Raw genomic sequence first — 26,874 nt, forward strand, 5'->3', positions numbered from 1 at the left:
AGCCTGCAATCCAGTCAGACTCTGAGAAATCATATTGACTTGTTGAGTCAATATTTTGTTCTGAGCCAATATGGCATTCAGAGTATCGATCTCAAGAACTCCTTTCTTCTGAGTCACCCCATTATTCACAGGATTTCTCTTAGAAGTGTACATGAACTGGTTATTTACAACCATTTCAATGAGTTCCTGGGCTTCTGAAGGCATTTTTAGATGAAGAGATCCACCAGCAGAGTGGTCCAATGACATCTTGGATAACTCAGACAGACCATTATAGAATATACATATGATGCTCCATTCTGGAAACATGTCAGAAGGACACCTTTTGGTTAATTACTTGTATCTTTTCCAAGCTTCATAGAGGGATTCACCTTCCTTCTGTCTGAAGGTTTGGATATCCACTCTGAGCTTACTCATCTTTTGAGGTGGAAAGAATTTGGTTAAGAAAGCATTGACCAACTTGTCCCAAGAGTCCAGGCTTTCTCTAGGTTGTGAGTTTAACCATGTCCTAGCTCTGTCTCTCACAGCAAAAGGAAAAAGCATAAGTCTGTAGACCTCGGGATCAACCCCATTGATCTTAACAGTATCACAGATCTGCAAGAATTCAGATAAGAACTTATGAGGATCTTCTGATGGAAGTCCATAAAACTTGCAGTTCTGCTGCATTAGAGAAACTAATTGAGGCTTAAGCTCAAAGTTGTTTGCTCCAATGGCAGGAATTGAGATGCTTCTTCCATAGAAGTTGGAAGTTGGTGCAGCATAGTCACCAAGCATCTTCCTTGCATTGTTGTTATTATTTTTGGCTGCCATGTCTTCTTTTTTTTCGAAAATTTCTGTCAGGTCCTCTCTAGAGAGTTGTGCTTTAGTTTCTCTTAGCTTCCTCTTCAGAGTCTTTTCAAGTTCAGGATCGGCTTCAACAAGAATATGTTTATCCTTGTTCCTGCTCATGTGAAAAATAAGAGAATAGAAAAGAAGAGGAATCCTCTATGTCACAGTATAGAGATTCTTTTATGTGAGTAGAAGAAGAAAAGAAGAGAAGAATGAGGTAGAGAGAAAATAAAGAGAATTCGAACATAGAGAGGGAGAGAGGGTTCGAATTTTAAGAAGGAGAGAAGTTGTAGTAAATAATAGAAAAAGATGAGAGAGAAGAGAAATTCGAAAATATTAGAAGAAATAAAATTAGAGTTTAAAACAATTAGTTAATTAAAAAGATTTTTGAAAAAGTGGTTAGTAGTTTTCGAAAATTAGAGAGAGAAAAGTAGTTAATTGAAAAAGATTTGAAAAGATAAGAAGTTAGAAAAATATTTTGAAATTAAGTTTTGAAAAAGATATGATTGAAATCTATTTTGAAAAAGATTTGAAAAAGAAATTTAAAAAGATTTGATTTTGAAAATTAAAGTTGATGACTTGACTAACAAGAAACTAAAAAATATGATTCTAAAATTTAAAGATTGAACCTTTCTTAACAAGAAAGTAACAAACTTAAAATTTTTTTAATCAAATCCTTAATTGTTAGCAAGGTTTTCGAAAATATGAAATAAAAATATTTTGAAAATCAATTTTTAAAATTTTTGAAAATATTAAGAAGAAAAAAATGAAAAAGATTTGATTTTTTAAAAAAGATTTGAAAAGATAGAATTTTTAAATAAAGATTTTGACTTGACTAACAAAAAACAACTAAATTTTAAAATTTTTTAACTAAGTCAACCCAAAATTTCGAAATTTATGAGTGAAATAGGGAAAAGATTTTTTTATTTTTTGCATTAATGAGGAGAGAGAAAAACACAAAAATGACACAAGACATAAAAATTTTGGATCAAAACCAATGATGCATGCAAGAACACTTTGAATGTCAAGATGAACACCAAGAACACTTTGAAGATCATGATGAACATCAAGAACATATTTTTGAAAAAATTTTAAGAAAAGAAACACATGCAAGACACCAAACTTAAAAATTTTTAAACTTTTGACTCTAAAAATTCGAAAATGCATATGAAAAACAAGAAAAGACACAAAACAAGAAAATTATAAGATTAAACAAAGACAATCATCAAGAACAACTTGAAGATCAAGAATAACACAATGCATGAGTTTTTGAAAAATGCTAGAGAAATAAAAACATGCAATTGACACCAAACTTAAAATTTGACTCTAGACTCAAACAAGAAACACAAAATATTTTTGATTTTATGATTTTATTAAAATTTTTGTAATTTTTCGAAATTTTTTTTTTGGAAAAACGAAAAAGAAGAGAAAAAAAATTTTTTTTTGAAAGATTTTTGAAAATAAAATAAAGGTTGAAACAAGAAGAAAATTACCTAATCTGAGCAACAAGATGAATCGTCAGTTGTCCAAACTCGAACAATCCCCGGCAACGGCACCAAAAACTTGGTACATGAAATCGTGAGTTCACACTCTTCTCACAACTCCGCGCAGCTGACCAGCAAGTAAACTGGGTCCTCCAAGTAATACCTTACGTGAGTAAGGGTCGATCCCACGGAGATTGTCGGCTTGAAGCAAGCTATGGTCATCTTGTAAATCTCAGTCAGGCGGATTCATATGGTTATGAGATTTTGATAATTAAAAGATAAATAAAACATAAAATAGGATAGAGATACTCATGCAATTCATTGGTGGGAATTTCAGATAAGCGTATGGAGATGCTTTGTTCCCTCTGAGCCTCTGCTTTCCTATTATCCTCATCCAATCATGCGTACTCCCTTCCATGGCAAGCTGTATGTTGGTGGATCACTGTTGTCAATGGCTACCATCCGTCCTCTCAGTGAAAACATATCCGCTACAATTTCCCGCATGGCTAATCAGCTGTCGGTTCTCGATCGTGTCAGAATAAGATCTATTGATCCTTTTGCACACTGTCACTGTGCCCAACAGTCGCGAGTTTGAAGCTCATCACAGTCATCCCATCCTAGGTCTTACTCGGAATACCACAGACAAGGTTTAGACATTCCGGATCTCAAGAATGCTGCCAATTGATTCATGCTTAAACCACGAGGACTCTGATCTCACAGAATGGAAGGCTCTGTTGTCAGGAGAGGCAACCATGCGTCGTGAACTAGGAGGCCAAGAGATACACACTCAAGCTCTCACAGATAGAATGGAAGTGGTTGTCAGGCATGCGTTCATAAGGGTGGATGATGATGAGTTTCACGGATCATCACATCCATCAGGTTGAAGTACGAGTAAATATCTTAGAACAAGAATAAGCGTGAATTGAGTAGAAAAATAATAGTGCTTTGCATTAATTCATGAGGAACAGCAGAGCTCCACACATTAATCTATGAGGTGTAGAAACTCCACCGTTGAAAATACATAAGTGATGAAGGTCCAGGCATGGCCGAATGGCCAGCCCCCAAAATGTGATCAAGAGATCAAAATTGATCCAAAGGTAGTCTCAAAAATGATCTAAGATATGAATACAATAGTAAAAAGTGCTATTTATACTAAACTAGTAAACTAGGTTTACAGAAAATGAGTAACTAAGTGTAGATAGTGCAGAAATCCACTTCTGGGGCCCACTTGGTGTGTGTTTGGGCTGAGCATTGAAGCTTTCACGTGCATAGACTCTTCTTGGAGTTTAAACACCAGTTTTGGTGCCAGTTTGGACATTTAACTCCAGCTTTGGTGCCAGTTCTGGCGTTTTACGGCAGAAAAGGGTCTCTAGTAGGCATTTGGATGTCAGTTTGGGCCATCAAATCTCGAGCAAAGTATGAACTATTATATATTACTGGAAAGTGCAAGATGTCTACTTTCCAACGCAATTGAGAGCGTGCCATTTGGGCTTCTATAGCTCCAGAAAATCCACTTCAAGTGCAGGGAGGTCAGAATCCAACAGCATCTTTAGTCCTTTCTCAACCTCTGAATCAGATTTTTGCTCAGGTCCCACAATTTTAGCCAGAAAATACCTGAAATCACAGAAAAACACACAAACTCATAATAAAGTCCAAAAATGTGATTTTTGCATAAAAACTAATAAAAATATACTAAAAAGTAACAAAAACATATTAAAAACTATGTAAAAACAATGCCAAAAAGCGTATAAATTATCCGCTCATCAAATATCAAAACTCAAGATCCGGTTGCGGAGATAACCGGTCCGAGCATAGAAATATATACATATAAATAAAATAAGGAAACCCCAAAGGGACACAAATACAGAAAATCTATTCTCCAAAATTTCCTATAAGATGAGTCATCACAGTTTGTATTATCTAGTGGAGATAAAAGTATCTAAGCAAGACATATAAACCAAAATAGAGTCCCAAGAACAAAGGATCTTCGCTAATCCGGAAGTCTCCAGCATGCCTCAGCGAGAAACCTCATGTCCTACATCTGAAAACCACAAAATCCGCATGGGTGAGAACCAGAGGTTCCCAGCATGGTAATAGTTCCCACATATATAACATGTGATATTAGAGGAAAGCTAAAGGCAATCCTAGAACTTCCTCCCGATAAAATCAAAGCTTATAAACAAGCTAACCTTCAGTCTAACTAATACTTCCCTTTCCAATTCCTTCAGACCTCCCAACCACCAACAGGAGTATAAAAATGGCAAACACAATTATATCAGACAAGAGATATACAAATAGGAACAAATAAGGCATTTAGACGATCAGCTAGTAATATGCAGTCAAATAGGCAATCTCAAACAATTCACATAGTATGCATATCATGAATGCCTGTCCCTAATGGCTGATGATATCATCTGTCGGTTATATAGCCAACCCGACAAGTCCTTGTAGCTAACCATTGGACTATCCCTCTGTCGTGCATCCCCAACTTGAGTTATACTCAACATAATCGTGATCATAATCATGATCCATATCCAACACCCTCACTGGTGTATATTTACGGGGGCGAGCTCATCCGGGTCTTTCACAGTGTCCGGCCACCCTTACGACATAGGATCAACAGAGTCACGTGTCTCCCCCTGGAGCATGTGGTGGCTAGTCACTGCTTTCTCCCAGGAAAACTCGTGTCTCCAATGGTGGAAGTGCAAACATTGACAATTCATTCAACAACATATATACATTTATACTTAGCCATAATCATGGCTCCGCTGTAATACGGAAATAATCCCGCCTTCCGGCTCACGGTTAAATCCATAACCAGCCAATTCATAAACAATTTAGCCCATCGGCTCATGACACATACAGCACTTCCACCGCCATCCTCCGCATCTCATATAATCATCTTTGATCCTCATTGATCATCTATTTTTCCCTTGCTTCCCTCGCAAGTTACCACATCTCCTAGCTCCTTTTCTCATTGCTAGGCATATCATAATTATTTAAAACACAAGTGGTGAGATCGGAGGCCTAGAAGTATGAAATTTGGCTTTTAAAACACAAAAATCAACTTTGGGATGACAACAGGACCACCCGCACGCGTCCTTCACGCGCACGCGTGGATGGCCTTCAGTTCATCGACACATATGCGACATTCACACGGATTAGTGGATCGAAAAACATCCAATCGACGCGTGCCCGCCAGTTATGTGTATGCGTGGGTGCTTTTGTGCCCCCACGCACAAAATTGGCACAACTCTCGGGAAGAATGGCTGGGCATTAGGTGCAACGCATCGACACGCCCGTGCACACCTCGTGCACGTGTGGATGCTGTCTTCTTGAAGAACGACGCGTACGCGCCAACTATACCTACGCGTGGAGGGTCATTTTGCTAAAAATATTTCTAAGTTAAAAGCTATAGAATTCACAGATTCAACCCCCAATTTTCCGACGGACATAACTTCCTCATTTTAAATCGTTTTTCACCCGTTCTTCAAACGGCATGGATATCCCAGATCCAATTTCATTGCTAAACAAATTTGGCACAAAACGGGGATCCGGAGTCTAAGTTATGTCCCATCAAAATATGCCTAAAAACCATATTTTCATACAAAACCACAAATGCCATTTTCAAAACAAGCCATTTTCAACCCTTTTCAAAATCAACCAAAACATGCCAATTTCATCCCTTTTTGAAATTAATCAAAATATACCAAAAATAACATCAAGCCTCCTCAACTCACACATTAACACCCCACCACAATTCACAAAAATACCATCCCATCATTTTAACCCACTTCACCCAAGTAGCTCAAACTCAAACACATTCACATATCATATACTCTTTCTCATGCCAATTTTCAACAACACTATTTCTAATTAACCATCATTGCACATAACCAATAACATACTCACCATCAACATGGTCTCACCCACAATTCAACCTCAACCAATCATCAAGCATATATCGCAACATGCATATTTATCATACATCATACCATCAAAGCATCAATAATCATAATCACATATATGACCACATCATATATCTCAACCATTCAACAACATCAACAATTTAATGCCTATCCTAGGGCCTCTAGCCTAAGTATTTCCCACCACATTACATATTAGATACGAGAAACCGAGACCATACCTTAGCTGATTTCCCAAGCTCAACCGGAGCACTTCCAAACCACTTTTCCTCAAGGTCTCAACACCTCCAAGAACAGATTTTTGCATACAAAATCCTCTTCCAAGCTTTCCAAAATCACCAATCAAGCTCCAATACACATATATAAAATGCCTAAGCCACAATATCATACCAAAACACAAGAACTCAATACCCAAAACCACAAATTCAACATTCTCACTAGGGTTTGAGATATCTCACCTTATCTAAGGACCAAAGAAGTAAGAACAAGCCTTTCCTTCAAGCTAATGTGATCCTATAACACAAGGGAGCTAAAAATCTCAATATTTTTGCTCATGAAACTCGAAATCAAAGCTGGAAATTCGAAGAGCAAACTGTGGCTTACCTCAAGATTGATTGTATGGGTTTTGTAGAGATCTCTACAGTGAATGCGTGACCGCAAATGGTGCGGTAATCGGAGCTCTAGATCAAAAGTTATGGTGGTTTGAAGATCAAATGGGAGATAGAAGTTTGAGAGAGTGTTCTTCCCCCATTCTTCCCCCTTTCAGCATGTTTGAGTGATAAGTGAGGAGAGAGAGTGCTGAAATGAGTGTTTTAGGGTTTAGTTATGTTGGGCCAAGGGCCCACTTTGGGTCCGATTGGCCCAATTTGACCCGTTCGGTCCAATCTTGATCCGATTTCTACAAAATTGGTAACAAAATTCTCGTCTCAATCTCCTCTATCATATTAAGCCATAAAAATCACATTTTTAGCTTTCTAGAATAAATTCTTATTTATGGGTTAATTAGCATACGTTAAAGTTTGACCTGCTTCAAATTTTTTATTGGCCTCCATCCATGCTAAGAATATCGTACATTTTCCTTCCTCCTCTTCCACGATTTCTTCAAGGTTGTCATCATCTTTAAAGATGATATTTTGCTCTCCAGACAAATGAAAGGTTAATATCATCACTGAAAGCCACCTCTAATGAATATCATAAGCTAAAGTTCTCCATATAGCCTCACATGCAAACAAATATCTGCAATCATAAAATTGTTTGATCTCATCAATAACCTGAGCATCCTCTCCAATGGAAGCTTCCTTTGTAACTCCAACTGCTACCATATCTGGACTTTTATTCACGTACTTAAACAAATATTTTATAGCATTTGACTTGTTGCAGTACTCTATATTAACATGCGCTTGATAAGACATTAAGAGATATGCATTGTATGGAATCACATTCCTATTATCCATATGGATTCCTTTCTTCTCAGTAGGAAATTTTAAATAAAATTTTCTAATTAAACGTTCGTTGTTCATCAAGATTATAGGAATTTGTTAATTTAAAAATGATTTTAATTAGTTTCGTCATCAATAGTATCAATCCTATTATTTGTCGATAAAAATAAATAAAATTAAATGCGATCTAAAAATTAATAACCTTATAAATTATGTAAATTTAGAAAAAAATATTTAAAAAGAGAGAAAAAGATGAAAGTACTTTTATTGCAGAGACAATCTAAAAGATAACAATGTAAATTGAATAAAGAGAAAATTTATAAATATGGCAAATAAAAAAATTTAAATTTAAAAATTAAAACAATTAAGAAGTTATTTAATTAGAAATTAGTATTAGAATTTCAAATTTTAAATTTTTAAATAGAGTTTCCTAATTAGCTAGTACAGATTATAAATTTTTAAATAAAATTTTTTAGTTAATCGTTTGTTGTCCATTAGGAATTGTGGAAATTTGTTAATTTAAAATAATTTTTTTAGTTTCATCATAAATAGTGTCAATCTTATTATTTGTCGATAAAAATAAATAAAATTAAATACAATCTAAAAATTAATAACCATATAAATTACGTAAATTTAAAAAAAAATATTTAAATTTTTTTAAAATACTAAATTAATTCAATTTTATCGGAACAACATTAGAAATACAATTAAGTATAGCGGAATGTCAAATTAAAATTTTCTTTTAAATAATATAAATAACATCACATTTTAATAACATTGATAATTTTATTTACTTTAATATAATCTTTTGTAACTAGCATATTTGCTTATAAATTATATAAATTTTTGAAAAATATTCTCAAACCCAATTGCTTACTTAAAAATTAAAAAAAAATATATTTGAATTTAAATTTAAAATTTTAAACATAATAGTTTATTTAAAAATTAGAATTAGATTTTTTTTAAAAAAATTACACATTAAAAATTAATAACTAACTTAATTGTATCAACAATAATTTATATGAGAAATTTATAACTTTATAACATTAAATACTAAATCAGAAATTAACAAAATATAAATCGTGTGAATCGAATTGAAAATAAAATCACAGGTAATAACCAAATAACTTCAATTTATATTTAAAAAAATTCTAAAATTTCAAACATAAAAATTGAAAAAAACCAAAAGAGAAATAACAACTCAAGAAAAGACAATGTTTTCACCAAAACAAATATATGTTTAGCATTATTCTATTACATAGATTCTAAAAGGGATTCCAAAATATGTGCATCCAAATTCTCAATTTTCATTCTCAATATTGATCTTCTTACAAGTTGAGGTATCTCTTTCCACCTCCGAATCTTCCGACTCCGAAGATAGTCGCTTGGCTGGTGTATAGTATTTTTCAACACTTCGAATTCATCATTGTCCGCAACTTCATTGGAGAATTCAAGCAACAAATTCTACACAAAATACTACGTTAAATTGAAGACTTCCTTCTCACCGTTGATTTTATCTCAATAATTTTTTTTAAATAAAATTAAGCTCTAACTTTGAAAAAACAAATAAACAAAAAGTCATTTTTTGAACAAATACCTTAGCACCTTCTACTTCCTCCCCTTCAATGATTGAGGATGCATTTGAAATTGGAAGCAAACCACGGGTGTAGTCAATATCTTAAAATTATAATTAGTTATTAATTATTATTTATAAATTAGATACTACTAATGACCAAGGAAGCAAAAAATAAATTAATTTTTAATAGAAAGTACACTTATAACTGTACTCACAATTTGAATAGGGTGAGCCTTTTTGAATTTATTTATGAGGTCCAAATGATCAGTCATCTTCTTAACTTTATAAGAAGGTGAAAATGTGGATTATCAGATATTTGAACTTCAACGATGAAGAAGAATGTCTTATCAATTAGGTTGAGCAAAAGTGTAGGTGTATCCGATATATCTCCTTTCTGCAAGGTTCATATAATATATTAATAATAAATAATATAAAAATTACCATTAAAAATCTTTTCACTAATATTTTTAGAAATAAATATTGGTTAGAACTTACCAATAGGAGTGGATCAAGTATCTCTATACAACTCTTTTTTAAACTTGTTTTGCCTCCTCTCAAAGATTACGAAACATGCATAGTCGGAGTCATCAATGACACTAAACTTTATTCGGTACTTGCTTAATTAAAGAAAAAATAACATAAAAAAAAAGTTAAATATAGACTTATTCAATATTTAATCGATTGTCATTAGACTTTAAATTTAAAAAATAAATAAATAAACTTAGAGTTATAAATAAAAGGAGACAGGCACAACTTAAACATTTGAAAGTTTTTGGATATTGGCCGTACCACTCGTCTGGAGTATCCATAATATGACTTATAGTAGTCAAGATAACACAAACAGCATTCTGAAAAAAAAAACTTAATGATTTAAATCTCCTAAATTTGGTGAGTTTTTAAATCTAAAAGATATACCTAAATAAATAAGATGAATAAACAAAAATAATCTATGTGCAACGAATTTAAATTATTTTTTTTCCTCAAATTTTTTTCAAAAAAAAATTACCGTATCTAATTCTTTTAATTGCTCAATGATTTTGCCTTGATAAACTTTTAAGAATGCAGCTTCATTTGAAATTCCGCTAATGTTATCCCTAGGTTTAGGATTGATTTCTGTAATTTTGTGAATAGCATCCATTGAAATAAATAGAGAAATTTTAAATTTTGGATATATGTAAAGAAAGGGATTGATGTACTTTAAATTGTGGTGCTATACATATCTCATAACTTATACTTTTATAGTTGACTCATAGCTAATATTTTTTAAATTTGATTGACTTTAATTTAAATTTAAATTGAGATTTACAGATAAAGTAAATAAATATATTAACAATTTTTAAAATTTTAAATTAACGTAAATATATATAAAAGGACGTATGTAGTTGAAATTTAAAAAAAAAATCAACAAAATTTTAAAAAATAGTGTTAGAAAGAATCAACAAATTTTTAAAAAATAGTGTTAAAATTTAAAAAATAACAACCTAAGTAAAATAATCTAAAATTTAAAAAACAACCTAAATAAAATAATTTAAAATTTAAAAAATAAGAACCTAAGTAAAACAATCTAAACAAATAGTTTAAAATTTGAAAATAACAACCTAGGCACATAATAATTTATAATTTATAAATACAATTTTAAAAATTTTTAGTGATGACAAGCAAATAAACTCCAAGACTTAACGTATGAGCGTCATGTCACTATATAAATTCTCCATTTATATTACTATAAAGATAAAGAAAAAGATAAAAATAAAGATGATAAAGATAAAGATAAAAATGTAATGCAGTCATACAATTTAAAAACTATATCACAAAATTATCCTTTATATGGTAATAATTATTCTCTTATCTTAATAACTATTTTATTACTTTAAAATTTCTCATCATCCTCAATCAATTTAGGGTCTAACTAATATCACCGGAAAAAATATAGTAACGCTGGATTGATTTGCTAAATGAAAACTTATCTCTAGAACATTTTTAGAAAAATGAATACTTATTTTAAATTATAGAAAATATTAATTAATAAGTATGTAATAACTTTATTGTCTTATAATTTTTTAGAAAAAAAAAACATAAAGAATTAATTAGAAGTGTAGTCAATTTGAACTAATTTTTTAAATTTTAAAATATTTTTAAATTTCAAAACATAGGCCTCTAATATTTATACTGGACACATTAATTTTTGTTGTTGTTTTTTTCCTTTTTTTCTTTGATTTTTTTTTCTCTATTTCTTTTTCTTTGTCAAATTTATCCTCTGCTGTATAAATGCAAGATCGCACCACAACATTCTTCTGCCATCCACACACCCATCGCGAACAAAAAAATACCGCACCACAACCTCCTTTTGCTGACCGCCACCGCTGCCTTTAAGCGACATGTAGCATCTCCGACCACCGCAACTGAGTTGCCCCGTCAACCACCCTTTGAGCAGTAGCATCTTCTGTTTGGATGTTTTCTCGCATAACTTTCGGATGTTTTTTTTATATTTTTTATGTTTTTTGTTTTTGGGATTTGGATGATTTTCTAATAATTTAAGATATTTCTTGCTTAGTTTTTGGATATTTTTTTTTCAATTTTTTTATGTTTCATTTTATTAAGTTTTGAAATTTGTAAATAATTATTTTTATTAGGTTTTGGATATTTTTTTAATTAAGAATTTGTAAAATATTTTTGAAATTTTTAAAATAATTTTACAATAAATTTGGATGTTTATTATTATTTGGGTCTAGATTTTTTTTAGATTTTAAATATTTTTTATTAGGTTTTGGATGTGTCTCGTGATAATTTGAATTGATATTTCTCTAAAGAAATTTAAAATATTTTTGATTATCTTGTTTTTTGCTAGATCTTTTATATTTCGGAGGTTTTTTTTTCTTCTTCTTGGTTTTGGTTTTGAATATTTTTTTATTGATTTTGAATATTTTTTTCCTCCTAAGTTTTGGATATTTCTTTGTTTTGGATTTTGGATGATTTTTTTATTAGTTTGCAGATGTTCTTTTTTCCATATTTTTTGGATGTCTCGTTTTGATAAGTTTTAAAATTTTTTAAAATGATTTTAGATATATCTTTTTTGTTAGGTTATAGATGCTTCTTTTTGTTACATTTTAGATTTTTTTATCAGAAATTTTAAAATTTTTAAGATGATTTTGAATGTTTAAAACAAATTTTAGAATTTTTAAAATTATTTTAAAATATTTAAAATGAATTATTAAAATGATTTTATAGTAATTTTAGATATTTGTTATTATTAAGGTTTAGAATTTTTTTTTAAATTTTAGATATTTTTTATTAAATTTTAAATATTTTTTATGATCATTTAAATTCGTATTTTTTTAAAAAAAATTGTTAATTAACTGTAATTTACTGCACTCATTGTTCATTTCTAAACGGAATTGAATATTTTATAAACGTATCTAACATAAAATTGCAGGTGCGCTCTAACGTTTTTAAGTGACACTAGTTAAATGAAAAACAAATGTTTTTTCGTACTCGAATACTTTTTCATACCACTTGATACACGTTTCTTAATTTTAGTGTTGTCTTTTTAATAATATTTTTCAATAATGTGAAAATTTGGTTTTTTTTTTGTGAAAATTATAAATTTGAGGTTTAAATTTGTAATGACTTTTAATAAATTATTTTTTAAAATATGCAAATCAGTAAATCTAAGGGTCAAATTTATTTTTGTATCTAAAATTTTTTTAAACATATAAATTCGAATAAGGTCAGATTTATATTTTAGTATTAATTTTTTTAAATATACCAATTAGACCCTTCAAAATGTAAAAAAAATATTTCAACACAAATCTCCGATTTGTTTTCTCTACTTTTCAAGTTTGCATCATTAAATATCTGAATCTTAGATTTTTGTTCAAATATTGTCTCATACAATTTTAGAATTCCAATTTAGCAATTTAAATTTTAAAAAATACACCTTTATATTAAATTAAAATAGATTACTTCTCCATAACCAAAACTAATACAACTACATTGTCCGTTGCTAAAAAAAATCAGCCCTTGATATATCAAGAACTTATCAAACCCAACGACGATTATTCAATTTGAACAAAGAAAAAAGTATTCGCCACTTGGACGAATTATATAAATAACGAAATATCCTACTCGCCTACTTTCATTTTGAATGAATATAATTAAATTCGGAGATAAAAAATAAACACAATAATATAGCGATACATCACATACATGAAGGTGATTTTTTTTTTGGGTGTCTGCATGAAGGTGATTATTTTAGTATATATGTATATATATACAAGTATATTTCTTATTTTTAAATATACAAACAAAAAAATAATTTAAATTGATCAAAAAATTAATTTATTTATCTGTTTAAATAAATATTAAAAATTTAAATATTAACTTATATATACAGTAATTTATTAATCAGTAATAGATCTTTAAATAAAATTTAGGGTTAAGTATGATTTTGGTTCTTAAGGTAGGGACTGAAAATTTATTTCGTTTTTGGCCTTTTTTTTCGCTACAAAATTATCCCGAAGGTTTAACTAAATTTTAAAATAGTCATTTTTACCAAAGTTTTTATTTTTATTCCAAAAATACCTTTAACTAAAAAAAAAGAGAAAAGAAACACGAGTTAAGGAAAAGGGAGGAGGGTATCAGCTGGAGGGGGTTGGGTTTTGGTTTAGGGAGAAGAGAGGCAAGGGAAGGAAAAGGAAAGGGGAAGGGCCACCGCCACTGCTCCTCGTCACCGCCGCTCCTCGTCGCTGCTACTGTCACTCCTACTCCTCATCGTTCAGTCCTCGCCACCGGATCTCACCGTGAGGGTGGACGTCGCTGCTCCTCTCCCTCGCCGACGTCATCGCCTCGCCTTCGCCTTCATCGTCACCTCGCCATCACCCTCATCTCGCCACACCTCCTCCTTGTCGTCGCACCTCATCTCACCGCACCTCTTCTTTGACGTCGCACCTCGTCTCGTCATTTGTTTTGGTAATTATATTTATAGATTTTTGGTTTTTGTAATTGAAGATGAATTTGGAAATTTTTTATTATTGTAATTGCATGAGTTTTGTTAACGAAAGTGGAAGAATTTCAGTTTTGAATTTTGTTGATGATTCTGAGTTTTGATTGTTCAAGTTTTCTGAGTTCTGATTTTCTGAGTTTTGGGTGGTGGTAGATTTTGAATTTTGTTGTTCTTCTTATGATCCCATTATCATTGTTGTTGTTCTTCTTCTTATTATATTTCTTCTTATGATTCCATTATTGTTTTTCTTTTGATGATGATGATGACCATGATGATAATGGTGGTGGGTTTTGGTTCAATTCGGGTTTCTGTTTTGTTTCTGGTCGATTTTGGTTAATTTTAGAAAAGTTCTGATGATGATGATGATGACCATGATGATAATGGTAGTGGTGGTGGTGGATTCTGGTTCAACTTGAGTTTCTGTTCTATTTTTGGTTGACGTTGGTTAATTTTGGGGAAGAAGGGAGAACAGTATTTTTGTTAGAATGACGATTTTAAAACTTAGTTAAACATTATTGGGACCATTTTATAGCAAAAAAAAAATATAGAAACAAAATAAATTTTTAACGTCTACATTAAAAATCAAAATCGTACTACGGCTAACTAAGATTTTTATGTTGCATCGGTATATAATCAAACACTTTTTGAACGATGGGAATAAATAATAAATTTTAATTTTTTTTTAGAGATTTAATTACAAATTTTTAAAGTATAGGAATTAATATACAATTTTACTAAAAGTTAAAGACTAATAGTATAATTTAACTTAAAATAAATAGCTACTTGAATTAGCTAGGTAAAAGATAGAAAATTAATAATACTACATATTTAAATTTTTTTGTTAATTAAATCCAACTAAACTAATGTAACATAACAAAAATCAATTATGACTAATATTATTATAAATTTTATTATTTAAATGTACACTAAAATTAATTATTAATATAAAATATCTATTAAAATATAAAATATATATTAAAAATAAATTAAACTACATATATATTTATATAAAAATATATAATAATAATTAATTTTAACAGCTAATTTTAATATTTTACATATGTATTTTTTATATCTGCTGGCATTGACAATGAAATAATTTATTCATTAAAAAAATATAATATGGAGTAAAAAAACATAAAAATTCATCCATATAATTGAAAAACCAAGCGATTTAAAGCGGATAAAAATCTTCCTGCATTGTCAACCACATGATAAAATTGCCGAGAAATTATATTAACAAAACCACATTATATTCTAAATTTAATTTTTTATATACCTAAAATCAATTAGAGCATATTATAATTCATAAGTTAATACTTAAAATGGTCCTTGAATTTTGACCTCCGACTCAATTTACTTTCAAAGTTTCAATTGATTCTAATTATACCCTAAAATTTTAACCCGCGCCTCAATTTGGCCCTTCCGTCATTTTCTGTTACCGAAAAGCTGACCTAGCAATTTTGGTTAACACCTAACACTATAGCAGTTAGATGACATGACAAAATGTTTGAAGGCATCAATTTAACCTCTAAAAATTTCAAATAAAACCTTGTAATCCCAATTTCTTCAAATCGCAAGAGTCTCATCAAGAATTAAGAAGGATGTTGGAGAGCAACAGCCAAGACTCAGGAAACTCTAGTAGAGCTCGTTGGCATGGGGGCTGGGTGAAGAATGCACACTGTGATAGAGGTGGGAAGGTTCCCCATTATTGCGGTTGTGGGTTGCGTCCTATTCTTCGATGGTCTAGGACAGATTTCAATCCAGAGAGACCATTTTATGGATGCCCTAACTATAATGTGAGTTGGTTGAATTGTTGCAACTTGATTGTGTGTCTCATTTCTCAAATTCTTCTTGGTTTTGTAGTTGCTATTCCTCTCAATTTTTTTTTGGATTTTGGTTTTAATTTGTAAACTGCCGGGAAGAAATAGTGTGGCATTTTTAAATGGACAGATGGTGAAGAAGAAGAGGCCATAGTTGGGAGAAATGAGACTCCAGTTAGTGAAGATCATTGAAAAATTTCTCTGGGATGAAAAATTAGTACAGTTGAAGCTGAAATTAGAATCTTAAGAATGTGGAATATTATGTTGTTTGTGTTTGTCATTATTTTTGGATTTGTGATTGTAGCTTCTGGATTAGTGGTGCACGAAAATTAATTCCGCACAACTGAACCAGCAAGTGCACTAGGTCGTCTAAGTAATACCTGAGGTGAGTCAGGGACGATCCCACGAGGATTGTTGTTTTGAAGCAAGATATGGACACCTTGTAGATCTTAGTCAGGCGATTAGAAAAAGATAATTTATTGAGATAAACGCATAAAACATAAATAGGAATGAAATTACTTAATTTGAGTGAAACCAGTGATAAGAGAACGGTTAAGCCTTCGGAAATGCTTCATTCTTCTATATCAATCTTTCCTACTGCCTTTCTCCAACTGTGAGTGATTCCTTCCATGCCAGGATGTAAGTGATCAATGTCGTACAGTCGCGGCCGATGAATCTTCCTCTCTTGGGCCGAACGCCAGGTTTAGTGTGCGCCCAATCTGAAGGAGGGTGAAGCTATTGCAGTTTATCCCCATGATGATCCTACTCAAAATGCCACAGATAAGGTCAAATCTTCCGGATTAAAGAATGTTGCGCCCTTGGTTCTAGCCTCTACCAGGAAGACCCTAATCTCCCCATACCTCGGCTGAACTGGTGTCTCGAGAAGTTCCCAACGAAGTCGTGGATTAGCCGTCTAAGAGATGTATAATCAAGCTGGTAGTTTAGTGATCTCTGGTTAGGACTCACACTGAACCCATGTAGAATAAAGATGATTATCACGGATCATCCCATTAATAAGGTTAAAGAACAAAGATACATCTTAGAATAGAGTCACACACGAAATGAATAGAACAGTAATACCTTTATTAATCCAAAAAATCAGCAGAGCTCCTAACCTTAACCTAGGAGGTTTAGTGACTCGTACTGTACATAATAATATTCAAAAATAATGGGGGAGAAAGAAGATCATAAACAAGGGTGATCTTCTCCTATATATACTAATCTAATAACTAAGGATTACAGAAATATGATAGATTAGACTTAGAGGTGCGAAAATCTACTTTCCGAGCCTACTTGGTGAGTGTTTGGGTTGAGCTAAGAGTGTCACCACGTGCTAATACCCCTTAGAGGCATTGAATGCTGGCTTGGGACTCCCTTTTCGGCGTTCAACGCCAGATTCCCCTTTTGGGCGTTCAATGCTAAGAATGGGGTTGGTGGTTGGCATTGAATGCCAGTTTTAGACCTTCATTTCCAAAGCAAAGTATACACTATTATATATTTCTGCAAAGCTTTGGATGTTAGCTTTCTATAGTCGTTAAGAGCGCACCATTCGAATCTCTGTAGCTCTAGAAAAGCCCATTCGAGTGCACAGAGGTTAGATCTTGACAGCATCTGCAGTGCTTTCTCTGTCTCTAAATCAGACTTTTGCTCAAGCTCCTCAATTTCATCCAGAAAATACCTGAAATCACCATAAAACACTATAAATAAAAGTAGAATCCAAAAATATGAATTTAGCACTAAAACCTATAAAAACATAATAAAACTTAAACAAAATATAATGAAAACTATATGAAAATGATGCCAAAAAGCGTATAAAATATCCACTCATCAATTAGGTGGGATGAAATATATGTAAATATGATATCAATTATGTGAATGAAATATTGGTATGTATTTGATTGTTTTTTTCGTGGCTGGAAGTTGATGACAAACTAGAAATGGAGTTTTATATTCTCTTGGGTAATGATGTGTACTGTGAAAGTTGTATAAAACTGAGTTTATATGAAAGAGGTATAAAATTTTACAAAATAAGTTATAAAAAAACAAAAGATAGTCATTCTTGTAGTAACACATAGTAATTAATCATTGTCATCAGTGATAAGTAGCATTAACAAAAGCAATATCTGTAACACAACATAATATCCTTCATAACATAGTTTTAGAATATTCTTAACCAAAACAGATTACCCTACATATCAGAGTCTCAAAATATCAAAAGAGCATAGTTTAATCAAATGCACTCTACAAAATATGTCCTACACAACTTCTAGTCAACAGTACAAATTGTATTCTATTTTGTTGTTGGTGGTTTGAAGCCTGGGGTGGGGACGAATTTCATAAATTCTGCCAAGCGTGCAGCTGTCCTAGAGCTTGCTCCTTACATTGGGTCCATCTTAGAAGTTATTTTTCTCTTAGATTGCAACTTTTCAGGCCTTGTCACATGTTGTGGAGGTGGAGATAGAGATGAAGGGACCTAGTAAGATTTTTAACAGAATTAAAAATCAATACAATCCAATTAAAATATATCAATATATAACCAAATAACATCAATAAAATGGATCCAAGAAATATTTAACCGTGTCATGACTTAGTACTCGCAGTCCACTCTTCATAGGTCTACCAGGAACAAGCCACCAACACTCAGTCATGTTGTCATAACCTAAGACCTTGTAGTGATCTCTCAGTGAAAATACATCTAATACATCCTCATCCAGCCCAGACAACTCATCAGTGTGATCATTGTCATAAACCAAACTGCCATTTGGTTTCGTGGCAAAACTATCTCCATGATGATACACAATAGTTATACCTTTATCCATCTATAAATAAGATTCAAAAAGATACAATAGTTAAAAATAATACTAACTTTAATTTATTAAAAATAATAATTAAGATTACAGACAATTCAACTGGAGCCTAGTTCTAATATATTGAATAAGTTAATCATAACTAAATATCACTGTCTAGAAGGGATAGAATAATAGAATGGGCATTAAATATCTAAGAGGTGAAAATTTAGGCCTTTATTTTGTACTAATATGCTAAGGATTAGACAGTCAGATCAAAATTCAAAATGAATTTAGTGTCAAGTGAATTATGTAAAATTATAGAGACAAATTTAGAATAAAAACAAAAATTAAATAATAGAATTCGAAAACAAGTCTTACATGTATTTTCACAAGAATTTATAATCTCTAGAGATTTACTTCAATTTATAATTTACATGTAGGCAACAAGTTTAGTGTCTAGAGCCTAGACTTGGTATCTTGGTCAAATTGTTGCTAATATTCTCTTGCAACACACTTTGTGATTGACACTCTACAAAGTGTAGGATCAATTTAGTTGTTCTTATTTCTTCTTTTTAATCATAAATAAACGTATTAGCAACCATAGGTTATTAGAACCTCGAAGCAAATTAGCAAACTGACCCCAAACAAGCCTCGTCCTAATAACGCAAGTGCTAGTGGCATTAGACACACTACCACAGTATAAAATAATTCATTCTCAAAATGCCAGAAATAGTGCATAGCTAATAGGCTTAGCTTGTATAAAAAAGGGTACATCTGAACATAAGAAGTGCGTCATCTATCTCTTACAATATGTGTTTTAAATGGAGAATACAAAAAATTATATGATTCAGTTGATCACAACCACATACATACAAAAAAAATTAAACCCTAGCATACAATAACTCTACCATCATCAACAACCGTAATCAAGCAAAGTCTCCCAAAGTTTCACTGATGAAAATAGAGTGAAAAATTGAAAAACAAGCCTCATGCAATATTTTACAAAAAATAAAGCATCGTATGTTGAGAGCAACCATTTTGCTACTAACCTGTTTTTGAAGAGATTGTGATTCTCAGGCAATTAGTCTTCATAATAGGGGCGAAACAAGTAAGAAAAGCTTCAAGCTTTAGTTATAGCGACACCCATGATTCTTCTCTAAGGGTACGTATACGAGGGAAGAGGAGGAAGAAGAAGGGTCAATTGGGGTTTCATTTTGAAGTGGTTAACGTTTGAGTTTTGGGTTAACCCCTTTCTCATGTCACACGACGTTGTTTCTAAACAATTTGGGCACCAAGAGTTAAACGACGTCGTTTTGATAATGCTAAGTGTCAACCAAAATTGCCAGGTTAGCTCTCCAGTGATGGAAAGCCACAGAAGGGCCAAATTGAGGCGCGGGTCAAAATTTCAGGGTTCAATTAAAATGAATTGAAACATTGAGGGCTAAATTGAGTCGGAGGTCAAATTTCAGGGGCCATTTTTTGTATTAACTCATAATTTCATATTTAATATGGATTTAAGAAGATACTACCTTTTTCGGTTCCTATCTACATTTATAAGCAGGTGGAGGTCATCCCATCCTCATGGAGCCTTAATAGGTATTATGGACCATCTAAGTTAATTAGTCAGTAGCTTAACCAATAGTCAGTCACTCATATAACTCAGTTAGTTAGCTCCTCTAGATTATGTACATGTATATATATACATACAATCTGTAACTAATTAATCAATGAAATTATCTATTTTTCCTTCTACGTTCACGTGTTCTAATTTGGTATTAGAGCGAATTCTCTTTACGATTCCGCTACACTTTCTTTCTCATTGTGATTTTCTGGAAAAAATTTTCGATTTTCTCACCTCAATTTTCTTCTCTTTCCTTTCTTTTTTGAGCTACTTGCTTCACTGATTCCAATCAAGATGTCCACCATCTCTAAATCGAATCCCTCTCAAGGTAACTCGAACTCTCTGGTACAGTCTTCACCGATTCCCGAGGCTTATTCGCTTTAGTCCAGCGATCATCCAGGACTTGTGCTTGTTTCTCAGCCGCTACAAGAAGACAATTATTCTTCGTGGTACAGATCAATGTGTCTTGCGTTGAGTGGCAAACGCAAGATTGGCTTCATTGATGGTTCTTTGCAAAAATCAGATCCAACTGTTCATCCAGTGCTTGCAGAATCTTGGCAATGTACCAATGACATCATCACGACGTGGTTGCTAAACTCGATCTCCAAGGACATTGCTGCAAGCGTGATCTGTGTGAGTTCAGCCGCTCTCCATTGGTAGGACCTGGAGATTTTTTTCTCTCAGAGCAATGCACCTCGCATCTTTGAGCTGAAATGATCTCTCATGTCACTAACCCAAGGCACTCTTTTTGTTTCACATTACTTCACGAAGTTGAAGATCCTTTGGGAAGAACTCAATACCTTTTAGCCTCTGGTCTCGTGCTCCTGCGGTGGTGTAAAATCGATTCAAACCTACCTTAATCAAGAATATATCATGCTGTTCTTCATAGGTCTCAATGAAAATTTGGCAAATGTTAGAAGCCAAATCCTGTTATCGGATCCCCTCCCTTATATTGGCAAAGTTTTTTCTCTAGTCTTACATGAAGGGAAATAACGGGCACTCACTTCTCCTCAACCTAGCTAGCACATGGCATTTGCAGTCAAGCAATCCTCGAAGTTTTCTATGCATCAAAATTTGAAGCCAAAGGATAAGAAAGATCATCCAACTTGCTCTCACTGTGGACTCATAGAACACACTGAAGACAAGTGTTATCGTCTTCATGTCTATCCACCAAGCTATCTGCAAAACAAGACTCCCAAGCTTCAGGTGCATCATGTGGCTCAAGTGGATCATGCTCAAGAAGTGCATGATTTATTACCTACCTCTACCTTGTCTCTCACGATAGCTCAATACAACCAATTGATGGCTTTACTTTATACACAGCAAGCCATTCAAGACATTGAACCTGAGATATGTGCAGGTGAAGTGTTCTCTTCTTGTTACATGGACCAAAAGGTAATTTCAAGTATCTAGATTGTTGATTTAGGTGCTACTACCCATATCACCAACTCGTTTAGTTCTCTAGTTAACCCGAAACCATTATCTAACCACTTTGTTGCTTTACTTGATCATACCAAAATTTGTGCATTAGCCATTGGTAATGTTGTCCTCAACCCCTCTTTAACACTTGTTAATGTCATATTCATTCCATCCTTTAGAGTCAATTTGATTTTGGTAGTTCTCTTTTAAAATTGTCAAATTGTAGTGTCCATTTTTCTGATCTATCATTTGTGATACAGGACAACAACTCTAAGTAAGTGATTGACAAAGGTGATGAAATTGATGATATATTTATTCTGCAATCACCACCCTTAATGCATGCTCCCTCTCTTGATGTTGATAATTGTCATTTACTTTTTCTGTTAAGAGCTCTTCTTGGCATGCAAGATTAGGACATACGTCTAAAATAGTCTTCAATAGGTTGAATTCTATTTTGTCTTTAACACCCTTAAAATTCAGTCACTCCAATTGTGATGTCTGTCCATTAGCCAAACTTAGGCATTTATCCTTTCAATCAAATAATAAATTTTGTTCTGCCATTTTTTATTTGGTTCATTATGACATTTGGGGACCTTATCGTGTCCCTACACATAATAATATGAGATTTTTTCTTACTGTTGTGGATGATCACTCTTGATTTACATGGACCTTCTTGTTGAAATATAAATCTGATATTGCTAATACTCTTATAAATTTCTTTAATATGGTTAAGACTCAATTTAAGACTAGGGTGAAGCAAATGCGATTAGATAATGTATGTGAACTTTCACTCACCGAATACCTCAATTCAAAAGGGATAGTGCATCAATTCTCATGTGTTGAAAGGTCTGAGCAGAACTCCATAGTTGAACAAAAACACTAGCATTTTCTCAATGTGGCTCAGGCTCTATTCTTCCAATCCAAGGCTCCAATTAAATTTTGGGGCGAATGTGTTCTGACTACCACGTTTCTCATCAACAGATTGCCAAGTCCATCCCTTCAATATAGCTAACCATATGAGAAGTTATTCTCCAAATAGCCAGACTACCATTCTTTATGATTCTTTGGTTGTCTAGCTCATGCTTCCATCTTCATTTCCAAATGACACAAATTCTCTTTACGTGCAGTACGGTCAATTTTCATTGGATATCCTTCTGGCTACAAGGGATATAAGCTCTATGATCCAATCGCTAAAAATATTTTTATATCGAGGGATATTACCTTCATGGAGTCTGAGTTTCCATTTCAACAATCCTCTGAGACTTCCAGCACCATTGTTGATATCTTTCCTAATGTGTTCATGCCTCTTTGCCTTCCCGATGTGACACCTCACTTCACCACCACCAATGTAGAGCCACAACTTCAACAAGTCCGAGCTTCATCTCAGGTGATTCCTACCAGTGAACCTCATCGAACATCTAGACCATCAAGACCACCTCCGTACCTCAAGGATTTTTATTGCCACAATGTTTACCACGTGAATTTTAAACATCTCTCTCAACCTCACTTTGCTTTCATTGCCAATGTTGCTACAATTCCTGAACCCGCCTTCTTCCATCAAGCAGTCAAGTTTCCAGAATGTTGAAGAGTAATGGATGAATAGTTCCAGATCATGGAAGACACGATCACTTAGTCTTTGGTGTCGCTGCCCGCTGGCAAACGCACCACTGGTTGCAGATGGGTCTACAAAGTCAAATATAAAGCAGATGGCTCTGTGGATATATATAAAGCCAAGCTAGTTGCAAAAGGATACACCCAACAAGTTGGTATAGACTTCAAGGACACATTCTCACCCGTGGCAAAAATCACCACTGTTCGAGTGCTTTTGTTGTTGGCAGCCATAAACAAATGGTCTTTGCTTCAAAAGGATGTGAACAATGATTTCTTGAATGAGGATTTATTTGAAGAGGTATATATGGACCAACCTCTCGGCTATAATTTCGTAAATTCTGGACTTGTATGTAAGTTGAACAAGTCCATTTATGGTTTGAGGCAAGTTTCATGTCAATGGTTTTGCAAATTCTCTTCATCTTTGCTTAGCCACCACTTCAAACAATCGAGGCGCGATTACTCCCTTTTCACCTATGGTAGTGGCGACCAAATAGTCTATCTCCTTGTATATGTAGATGATATTATTCTGGCCAGTCCATCTAAGGACACATTGTACAAGGTGCAAAAGTGATTAGAATCGCTCTTTAAATTGAAGATTCTTGATGACTTTGAAGTATTTTTTGGGTTTGGAAATGGCAAGATCAGATGAGGTAATTGTTCTTAGCCAACATAAGTACACCCTTAGCATCCTTAAAAACACCAATTTCGCTGAATCTAAGCCTACCTCTTTTCTTTTGGAATCCAACCTAAGACTTAGTAGCTCAGATGGGGAGTTGCTCGAGGATCCCACGAGCTATAGAAGGCTTATAGGGAGATTGATGTACCTCACCATCTCGTGCCCACACATCACTTTTAGCCAATTTCTATCCCAACCTCGCACTATACATCTTCATGCCCTTCATCATTTGCTGCGGTACATCAGAGGCACTGTAGGTCAAGGCTTGCTTTTTTCGAAAAGCTCAGAGAAGAGACTAATGGCTTATGTGGATGCGGATTGGGCAGGTTGCCTGGATACTAGACAGAATGTCACTGGGTTCTATGTGTTCATTGGAGATTCTCTTGTTGCATGGCGATCGAAAAAGCAAATTACAGTCTCCAGATCATCCATAAAATTCGAGTATCAGGCCATGGCAGCAGCTGCTGCTGAACTCACATGGTTAAAGGGCCTCCTGTTTGACTTTTAAGTTGATGTTTCCTCTTTTATGCTGTTTTGTGACTCTCAATATGCTATTCACATAGCATCCAATTCCACTTTTCATGAGAGAACTAAGCACATAGAAGTGGTCTGCCACTTTGTGTGCGAAAAGGTGGTTGTGGGGTTTATTAAGCTCATTCATATTTGGACGTAACATTAACTAGCTGATGTGTTCACCAAGCCAGTGATCCCAACTCAATTCAACAATCTCATTTCTAAATTTGACATGATAAATTTTTATCTACCAACTTGAGAGGGAATATTATGGACCATCTAAGTTAATTAGTCAGTAGCTTAACCAATAGTCAGTCACTCATATAACTCAGTTTGAGTTAGTTAGCTCCTCTGGGTTATGTACATGTATATATATACATACAATTTGTAACTAATTAATCAATAAGATTACTCATTTTTTTCTCTGCTTTCACGTGTTCTAATTATAGGGTATTACTTTTTAAATTTTATTTATTTTTAAAACAAATTTTGTGTTTATTTTTCTTTTAAAAAAAGCTTTTATAAAATAATAATATAAATTTATCAAATTCGTCCTTATTAAACAAAAACAATTTATGAATATACTTTATTAATTAATAAAACATTCTCAATTTAATTAATTAATTAATGTTTCAAATGAATATTCATTCTTAAATAAAGTATATATTATTTATTTTAAAAAATTTTCAAGCTGATTGCATTTTTATTATTAGTTTTCAAAAGGAGAATAGATCTTCCTAATTTTTTTATTTAGAAAATAAAATGTAATCTTTTATTATTAATTTTATAAATAAAACTAAAAAATACATAAAAAATATTAAAAAAAATAAAAATTATATTTTATTTTTTTAATTAAAAAAAAAAGAAAATTCATTCCTGTCCAGACGGAAAAAGGACATAATGCAACCTTGAGATAACATATTGACTTTAGAGTCTTTATCATATATGCGCTTAATCTGTTTACCTTTTTCCCCTTTTTCTCTACCTTATTTTTGTGATCAAAATTAAACATGTGTTTTGATAAGTCTAACGTGCTTTTCCCCATCTCTTTCGTCCTTTTATCTCATATAAACTTTTTTTTTTAATACCATTTGGTGTTTGAGAATGACTTATAATTATTGTTTTTCTATTATTGGAGTGTTCAAGGATTGGAGCAACATTAATTCATTAAGTGAGAAAAGAAGAAAGTGAAATTTGAGTATATATATATACACATGAGCGAAGTTATATAATATTTAGCAGGGATCAATATTTTTTTTAGTTTTTTATTTTAACCAAAAAAAAAATTAAAAATAACTATATATAAATTCACTTAAAAATAACAACGAAAGACTTAGAATTTATTTTTTTATAAGATAACTAAATATATCATATATTAAAATAATTAAACACAAATATCTCAAAATTATTTTTATATATTGTAAATATAGGTTGTTACATATTTGTTTTTATGATCTTTAAATACTATTCAATTTTTTTTAGACGTTTTCTACAAATTTATTAAAAAATATATTATGTTTCATGTAAATAATTTAAATCACAACCATAACTTATGCAATGAAAAAATTAATAATAATATTATTAGAGCTGAAATGAATTAAAATTTATAACTTACACGGTTAATTAATGACTAATTAATTCATAAATTAAAATTTATTCTAGAAAATAAAAAATGTGATTTTTATGGCTTAATATGATAGAGAAAATTAAAACGAGAATTTTAATAACAATTTTAAAAAAATCAGCCCAAGATTGGATCGAACGGGTCAAACCGAGCCAACTAGACCTATATTGGACCCTTGGCCCAACCAAGCTCAACCTAAAACCCTAAAACAGCACTCTCTCCCCCCCCCCTTAACCCCGAACACGCTGGAAATTACAAGAAATGGGAGAAGAACACTCTTCCAAAGTTCTAACTCTCACTTGATCTTCAAACTACCATAACTTTTGATCCAAAACTCCGATTGCCGTACTGTTTACGACCACGCATTCACCGCGTTGAGCTCTACAAAACTCACAACTTAGTTCTTGAGGTCAGCCACGTTTTCTCCTCTGAAATTTCAGACTTAATTTCGAAAAATTGGGTGAAAAATATTGAGATTTGTGAGCTTTTGATATTATAGGATCCAACTAGTTTGAAGGAGAGGTTTAATCTTGTCTTTGATCCTTG

At 32.5% G+C, this 26,874-nt stretch overlaps 1 protein-coding gene and 1 non-coding gene across 2 annotated transcripts; both read left to right on the top strand.

Annotated features, from left to right (window-relative positions):
- The first annotated feature begins 304 nt into the window (after positions 1-304).
- On the top strand, positions 305-408 carry LOC127745995 (small nucleolar RNA R71). Its single transcript, XR_008007616.1, has one exon. It is a non-coding gene; the product is annotated as a small nucleolar RNA R71 (small nucleolar RNA).
- Positions 409-24,147: 23,739 nt separating this feature from the next.
- On the top strand, positions 24,148-24,699 carry LOC107479143 (uncharacterized mitochondrial protein AtMg00810-like). The gene has a single exon (XM_016099293.1). The coding sequence runs from the start codon at positions 24,148-24,150 to the stop codon at positions 24,697-24,699; it is 552 nt and encodes a 183-aa protein (XP_015954779.1).
- The last annotated feature ends 2,175 nt before the right edge of the window (positions 24,700-26,874 follow it).

This window comes from Arachis duranensis, chromosome 3 (genome assembly GCF_000817695.3).
Source record: "Arachis duranensis cultivar V14167 chromosome 3, aradu.V14167.gnm2.J7QH, whole genome shotgun sequence".
In the NCBI taxonomy this organism is placed as follows: Eukaryota; Viridiplantae; Streptophyta; class Magnoliopsida; order Fabales; family Fabaceae; genus Arachis; species Arachis duranensis.